An 8656-nucleotide genomic window follows, 5' to 3' on the forward strand; every position below is an offset into this window, starting at 1 on the left:
GAGAGGTATCCTGTTTTGCCTAACCAATCAGTAGTGACACACATATCTGCCCCAATGTCTGACACAGAAGTGGTTACTACCATAGGTTGCTATAAGCAGATACATTGCCGTTTATCATATTGATCAAAGAAATATGCAAATTTTAAGATTTGTTAAAGAGTCTTGAAATTTGAGCATAGCACAACCAGGATACCATGTCCTGATAACCAGAGAGGCATATCATGGACCAAAATTGGACCAGTAATTCACTGATGTATGGTTGAGCTACGTTGTGTAACACTATAAAAGTAGTTGAAGGATTTTAAATTCAATCCTAATTACAAAGCTAGTGTAGTTAAGCCAGCACCACAGTGATATGGGAAATGTTGTACGATTTTAGTTATCAATTGTACAGATGAATTTTAAACTGAGTGTCAATATGCCTCGCCTTCCTGATTACAATAGTCAAGATGCAAGGAGACAAAACAATGGATGAATTGTTTAAGCTGCTGAAAAGAAAATGATGAAGTGTAGTTTGACTGTATTAACAAAATAACAGGACTGGATAATCTCTGGATATTTCTTATGTTTCTACAAGAAACTATGACACATCCATTATGCCATCCACTAATGTCTTTAAGACAATTCTGTAAAATCGCCATATTTGAAGCTTCCTCATGCTTCACTAGGATGTAAAGCTGGACATCATCAGCATAGCAATGATTGAAAGAGACATTGCAAACTAACAGACAATGTGCCTTAAAAGTGGGTAGAGGGAGATTAAGAAAATTCTGAGGATTGACCCACGAGGAACTCCACAGATCAGAGGAGCACAATCATACACTTTGTCACCAATGGAAGCCAATGGAATAGAAGCCACTTAAGTGCAACTCAGTTGAATAGTAGTATGGAACCAGGTTATCATTGAATTCAACTTGAGTTAAGTTAATGTTACAAATTCCTTGAATAAAGTCCATTTTTAGATTATATTTTTGTTGTGTTAAGAAACTGAGTAACCAAGACACAGACAACAGGCAGTGTTTGGTTCTTTAACTTTTGTCAATTTTTATTTACATATTTGTACACTATGCTTTAGGTTCCTCGTGTCAAAAGTATTTGCAAGGCCATATAACTCAAAGAACACAACAACAATCGGTTAAAAATAAATGAAAGCACTTTCCCCCAACTTTTTGTTTTTTGTGTATTGACTACACCTTTAATCCCTATAATTATAAATGGAAATACTCCAACAGATAGTTCGGATTACAAAGCACTTAGCATGTCATAGCATAGTACAACAACACATCAATACAATCAGGAATGCCATATGAAAAGAGTTAGCATTAGGCTAATAAGATAACATATACACAGCATATGCAATATAAACTTGACTGACATAATTGATCGAATTCCTTACAATATATAACAGTCATAACCTCAATTACACAGTAAAATCAATGGATTTTCTGTTTTGAATATAATTTTGACAGCAATGACACATTTTTAGAAATCAAAAATAATATTTGGATAGTAGAATTTAGATTTGTGTTGTCTGTCTAAATTTCGTCCTTCAACACGATGATGATAATGATGATGATGATGATGATGATGATGATGATGATGATGATGATGATGATGATGATGATGATGATGATGATGACATAGTCATCCTTGGCCTTCTATAACACACTGACAAAACTTAACAAAGCACATGTTGCATGCCTACAGTTTTATTTGACATCTTTTGACACACTTGGTCTTGTATGCACAAAACATCTGTTATATTTACAACACTGGGTTTGTTTATGTGCTAAAACATAATATACACTCACAGCTTTTAAAATTGCAGACTAATCACTGCTGATTTTTTGTAGTCATTAATGAAATTCCACTGTTTAGGATATTTACTAGAAAAACGAAACTAAACACCTTTGGTTGTTTCATATACACCCTGTCTGGGCCAATGTGTATTTATAAAACCAGCTGGTAGCAACTAGTAGAAGTTTTATGCTCTGCGCGAAGAAAGTGACAGCAAACTCAAAACTACACACAAACATCAGGCGACTGAGAAGAATAAAAAAGTGGGAATAAAATAATGGACACACAAATAGTTCTTAAAGTAGTCATCATCATCATCATCCTGATTGCAATTCTGAACATAATCATCTACATCTCTAAATTTGTAGTGACTTTCATTGGTAATATTATCAATGGCTTTGGATTCAGAGTGTTAATGAAGGGAAACACCCTCTCAGTGAAAGTGTGTGTGAAGGTGTAAATGTGTGTGTCAGTGTCAGGATCAGAGAATGATAGTTTTCCTCTGTTCCAGTCCAGAAGCACTCTGATCCTCTGGAGAGGCTTCTTTACTGACAGTTCTTTATGTATGACTGATGGAGAGAACGCTGTGTATTTACCATCACGTAACCATACTGCCCAACAACCACTCAGAATATCTCCTGTTCGTGGGACAGAAACATTTATCACACCCACAGACCAGTTTGTTTCATTACTAACTGCAACATCCCAGCTGTGAGTTCCAGAGTTAAAGCCCTCAGAGCCCAGGACTGTGACGTAGTCAACAAACCTCTCTGGGTTTTTTGGAAGCTCTCTCTTTACCTCACTATTCATCACACTGCTCAGATCTTCAGATACAATGAGGTATGGATTAGCTGTATTAGGATCCAGAATCATAGTAGAGTAAGAGACCACGTCCTTCATCTTGTTCCAGATGTTGACGGTAAGGTTGCCCAGGTGTTTAGCTACATCTATCAGAGCTCCTGATGCCAGATGTGAATCATCCAGCAGGGGGCACTGCTGGACTCTTTTCACTGCAGCCTTGTAGTTGTACAGAAATGATACGTCTGCAGCTCTCAGCTCCTTCTCTGTGACTTTGATTATTTCTGAAAGAGCTGCTATCTCTCTGCTCAGAGTCTCAATCCTCTGCTTCATCATGTGACTCTTCTGCTCCTCTTCCTCCCTCAGAGCAGTGATCCTGGACTCCTCTTCCTTTTGTAGAAACTTGTACAGATTCTTAAACTGTTTCCTTATCTGTCTCTCTGTTTGTTGAGCCTGTTCCTTAATGTGCTCTGCTGTTTGATCCCAGTTAACTTTAACTTGATTAAAGTTCTCTAGTTTGTCCTGTAAGGGCTTCAGGGTTTTCCTGAGCTCCTCCTTGTGATCTTGTGCAGCCTCATCAACAGGTCTGAATCTGTGGTTGGTGTGTACCTTTGAATCTCGACAGACGACACACGCAGGCTGCTGATGGTCCAGACAGAAGAGCTTTAGTTTCTCTGAGTGCAGACTGCACAGAGCTTCAGACTCTGCTGGGGTTTTCTCTTGTAAGAAGGCTTCACACAGGTTCTTTAACACCAAGTTAGAAGGTGGATCACTTCTTGAAGATCTTCTTTTACAGACTGGACATTCATGGATGAGTTTCTCTGTCCACCAGTGCTGCAGACAGTCTTTACAGAAGCTGTGGCTACATGACAGTACAACAGGATTTTTGTAGATGTCTTGACAGATTGGGCAAGAAAAATCTATCTCTGTTCGAGAAACCCAAGAAGCCATTTTGAGTGAAAACGCAACAGACAGAAACGTCAAACAAGAAATCAGACGGTTAGGTGTGGCTTGAAAAATCCTTGACTGTTGCTTTCGCTTTAAGTCGTTGCTTCTCCAAAACTGTATCTACAGTCAAAAACCGATGGAAGAGGCAGTATTCCAGTATTCCCAGTAATCCCTTTACTCTCTCTAAGTTCTTTTAATGGAAGACGTGTCCTGTGGTCTGTCTCTTGGTGTGTGTGTGTCTCTGTTGTCAGCAGGAACAAACTGTGTTTCCTGGTTAATGACTTGACAGGCAGATGATAAGAAAGTCATCACAGCATTTCTTGTAAATGATTAACCAATAACTGAAGCAACTAGTTGTGTATTGCATTCCAAAGTATTTCTATCTCATTGTACACTGCTGGTTGATTTTATATCTTCCATATTCAATAGCAGGCCATATTCAGATTTTATATTTTGTATGTAACCAGTTATTACTGTATGATATTCCAGGGCTGGATATATTACTAATAAATGTAAGATTCCCTTTTCATTTGTGTGCACATGATGTAGGTCAAACTTAATTTAATACTAAGGCTGAATTTATATTGATCATGTTTCACATTCAAAAACATGCTGTCCATAGTAATTTTAATTGACCTGCTTTTGGTTTTGTTTCTACAGAACAAATTGAGAAGGATGTGTAACTGTTTGAGAATGTTTTTTATCTGTTTTAACTATATTATTTATGTATATTTATTATATATTTAAGTGTATTTATAAAGGAAATGTATGCATTTTATTCAATCATAGCAGTTGCCATATAACAATGAAGTATGAAAACAGAAAATACGTCAATTACAATACGTGGGCTCAACTTTGACTTGAACTTGTAGTAATATTATCCTAGTGTTGTGTATTTTTCTATGGAAAACCTTTTTTTTTCTTTTCCATTTTTGTGACAACCTAAACTACTGGAAAATGAAGGTTTTAACAGTTCTGTGAATTGTGAGATTGTCCTCCATTGGCAATATGTATATATATATATATATATATATATGTACATATACATATACATATACAGCACCAGTCAAAAGTTTGGGTACACCTTCCTATTCACATCAATGAGAAAGTGTGTCCTAACTTTTGACTGGTAATGTAATTATTTTATAGGCAACAACAGTAATAATGTCCACAATATTAGTAATAATTTAATTATTTTTGTAAATATGTCATAATCTTAAAATAAATGAAACCATAGTTAACTCTACTGCATCAACAATGTCACCCAAACCCCATTTTTTCTCTGCCTTCTTACCAAGTAATAATATCAATAAACTTTTAATTATTAATTTGTACTCAGTAATTAAAGAAATATTTACAATGCCATTTATATACTTTTAACACAAATATGTTAGTCACTTATTCTCTATCCTCTTGTCTTCCTGCCCTGTACACACACAGTAACCAGTAAGTCTTTTATTGATAGCAGAAATGTGGTAAATATTTAACTGTAAAATAAAATGTGATTGGAAATGCACCCGTACTATTAAAGTATAAAATTCATTAATCTGTCACCCTTCACCCACTGAACAATAGGTTCAATTTTGATTTAGAAGTGAAATATCATTCAGACTGACACTACAGTGAAACAGGGAAATGTATTATATGTGTGTTCATGGTACATGTAGAAGATAAAACATAAACCAGAAACTCCAGTTTCACAGCATACCAAAACATAACACTCCTTTATACTTCTTTTGTGATAAACCATGTTCTGTGCTCACCAATCTGTCCCTGTACAATCTTAAATTTGGCCCTTGCAGACTAATCACTGACCACTTAGTTTTGGTATGAATGATTTTCCATACAGTAAATTTGGTTATTTAACAGGAAAATGTATATAGCAATTCATTTCTACTTCCATGTTCCTATGCCATCTATGGATATTGGTCTCAAGTATCACAAAACCAGCCATTATTCTTAAAATAATTAGTAGTCTTGCCAAAGATATGATCGTCTCACCATCTACATCTACATCTACATCATCGTCGTCATCGTCATCATCATCATCATCATCATCATCATCATCATCATCCTGATAGCAACCCTTAAACATAATCATCTCTGTAACTTCGTAGTGACTTCCACTGGTAATATCGTCAATGGCTTTGGATTTAAAGTGCTAACAAAGGGAAACAGCCTCTCGGTGAAAGTGTGTGTGAAGGTGTAAATGTGTGTATAAGTTTCCAGAACAAAGAATGACAATGTTCCTCTGTTCCAATCCAGATGCATTCTGATAAACTGGAGAGGCTTCTCTACAAAGAGAACTTCATCTGTAACTGATGGAGAGTATGCTACATATTTACCATCACGGAACCATAATGATGAAAATCCCCTCAGGATCTCTCCTTTGCATGGTACAGATGCTCCTGTCACACCCACAGACCAGTCTCTATCATTTACAACTGCAACATCCCAGCTGTGAGTCCCAGAGTTAAAGCCCTCAGAGCCCAGGACTGTGACGTAGTCAACAAACCTCTCTGGGTTTTTTGGAAGCTCTCTCTTTACCTCACTATACATCACACTGCTCAGATCTTCAGATACGATGAGCTCTGGATTAGCAGTGTTTGGATCCAGAATCATAGTAGAGTAAGAGACCACGTCCTTCATCTTATTCCAGATGTTGAAGGTAAGGTTGCCCAGGTGTTTGGCCACATCTATCAGAGCTCCTGATGCCAGCTGTGGATCATCCAGCAGGGGGCACTGCTGGACTCTTTTCACTGCAGCCTTGTAGTTGTGCAGAAATGATACGTCTGCAGCTCTCACCTCCTTCTCTGTGACTTTGATTATTTCTGAAAGAGCTGCTATCTCTCTGCTCAGAGCCTCAATCCTCTGCTTCATCATGTGACTCTTCTGCTCCTCTTCCTTCCTCAGAGCAGTGATCCTGGACTCCTCTTCCTTTTGCAGAAACTGGTACAGATTCTTAAACTGTTCCCTTATCTGTCTCTCTGTTTGTTGAGCCTGTTCCTTAATGTGCTCTGCTGTTTGATCCCAGTTAACTTTAACTTGATTAAAGTTCTCTAGTTTGTCCTGTAAGGGCTTCAGGGTTTTCCTGAGCTCCTCCTTGTGATCTTGTGCAGCCTCATCAACAGGTCTGAATCTGTGGTTGGTGTGTACCTTTGAATCTCGACAGACGACACACGCAGGCTGCTGATGGTCCAGACAGAAGAGCTTTAGTTTCTCTGAGTGCAGACTGCACAGAGCTTCAGACTCTGCTGGGGTTTTCTCTTGTAGAGAAAGTTCTTGTAAGAAGGCTTCACACAGGTTCTTTAACACCAAGTTAGAAGGTGGATCACTTCTTGAAGATCTTCTTTTACAGACTGGACATTCATGGATGAGTTTCTCTGTCCACCAGAGCTGCAGACAGTCTTTACAGAAGCTGTGGCTACATGACAGCACAACAGGATTTTTGTAGATGTCTTGACAGATTAGGCAAGAAAAATCTATCTCTGTTCGAGAAACCCAAGAAGCCATTTTGAGTGAAAACACAACAGAAAGAAACTTCAAACAAGAAATCAGACGGTTAGGTGTGGCTTGAAAAATCCTTGACCGTTGCTTTCGCTTTAAGTCGTTGCTTCTCCAAAACTGTATCTACAGTCAAAAACTGGTGGAAGTGGCAGTATTCCAGTAGTAACCCCCTTGCTCTCTCTCAGTTCTCTTAATGGACGATGTATCGTGTGGTCTCTTGATGTGTGTGTCTCTGTTTTCACTGAGAAACAAACTGTTTCCTGGTTTATATCTTGACAGGCAGATAATAGGAGGAGGTTGTCACAACATTTCTTGTAAATGCCCAACCATTAACTGGAGCAACCAGTTGTGCGTTGCATTCCTATCTTATTGCTCACTAGGTATTGTACACTGCCAGTTTATTTTGTATCTTCCATATTCAGTAGCACAGATTTTATATTTTGGATTTAACCAGTGAGTACTGTATGGAATTCCAGGCCTGGATATATTAATAATAAATCCCCAAAGTAATTTTCATTTACCTGCTTTTGGTTTTGTTTCTACAAAACAAATGATTGAGAAGAAGGTGTACATTTTTGACAATTTTTAAAATTGCTTTCACTACCTTAAAAACCAGTGTATTTATAAAGGACATGTAGTATTGTATTAAATCAAAACAGAAAATACTTACTAAGATAATTACAAAACATAGGCTCATCTTTAGTTTATTGTAGTAATATTATCCTAGTGTGTTGTATTTTGGTACAGCAACGACCAATGAGAAAGTGTGTCGAAATTTTCAGTGGTACTATAGGTATTAGTATTATAGGCAATAATACTAATACTAATACCTATATGTAATAATATGACATATATTGCTGACAGTATTTTTGCAAATATGTCGAAAATCTTAAATTAAATGAAACCGTAATTAACTGTACTGCATCAGCAATGTTATCCCAACTCCATTTTTTATATGCCTTGTTACCAAGTAATACTATTGATATACCTTTTAATTATTACTCAGTAATTTAAGAAATACTTACAATGTAATTTAACGGTTTTTTAACACAAATATGTTGTGTTCTCTATCCTCTTGTCTTCACTGCCCTGTACACACACATTTGTTTCCAAGTATCCAGTAAGTCTTTTATTGATACCAGAAATGTGGTAAATATTTAACTGTAAAATAAAATGTGATTGGAAATGCACCCGTACTATTGAATTAGAAACTTAATTAATCTGTCACCCTTCACCCACTGAACAATAGGTTCAATTTTGATTTAGAAGAGAAATATCATTCAGACTGACACTACAGTGAAACAGGGAAATGTGTTGTTTGTGTGTTCATGGTACATGGTACATGTACAAGATAAAACATAAACCAGAAACTCCAGTTTCACAGCATACCAAAACATAACACTCCTTTTGTGATAAACCATGTTCTGTGCTCACCAATCTATCCATGTACAATCTTAAATTTGATTCTTCAATTACTGACCACTTAGTTTTGGTATGAATGATCTTCCATACAGTAAATTTGGTTATTTAATAGAAAAATGTAAATAACAATCCCTTTCTCTTTGCATGTTCCTATGCCATCTGTGGATATTAGTCCCAAATATCA

The 8656-nt window shown here is 36.8% G+C and overlaps 2 protein-coding genes across 2 annotated transcripts; both read right to left on the reverse strand.

Moving 5' to 3' along the window:
• Positions 1 to 2145: 2145 nt before the first annotated feature.
• LOC134005593 (zinc-binding protein A33-like) lies at positions 2146 to 3546 on the reverse strand. The gene has a single exon (XM_062444515.1). The coding sequence runs from the start codon at positions 3544 to 3546 to the stop codon at positions 2146 to 2148; it is 1401 nt and encodes a 466-aa protein (XP_062300499.1).
• Positions 3547 to 5640: 2094 nt separating this feature from the next.
• Positions 5641 to 7056, reverse strand: LOC134005594 (zinc-binding protein A33-like). Its single transcript, XM_062444516.1, has one exon. It carries the CDS (start codon positions 7054 to 7056, stop codon positions 5641 to 5643), a length of 1416 nt encoding a protein of 471 aa, XP_062300500.1.
• Positions 7057 to 8656: the final 1600 nt, after the last annotated feature.

The sequence above is a fragment of the Scomber scombrus genome, chromosome 23 (genome assembly GCF_963691925.1).
Source record: "Scomber scombrus chromosome 23, fScoSco1.1, whole genome shotgun sequence".
NCBI lineage: Eukaryota > Metazoa > Chordata > Actinopteri > Scombriformes > Scombridae > Scomber > Scomber scombrus.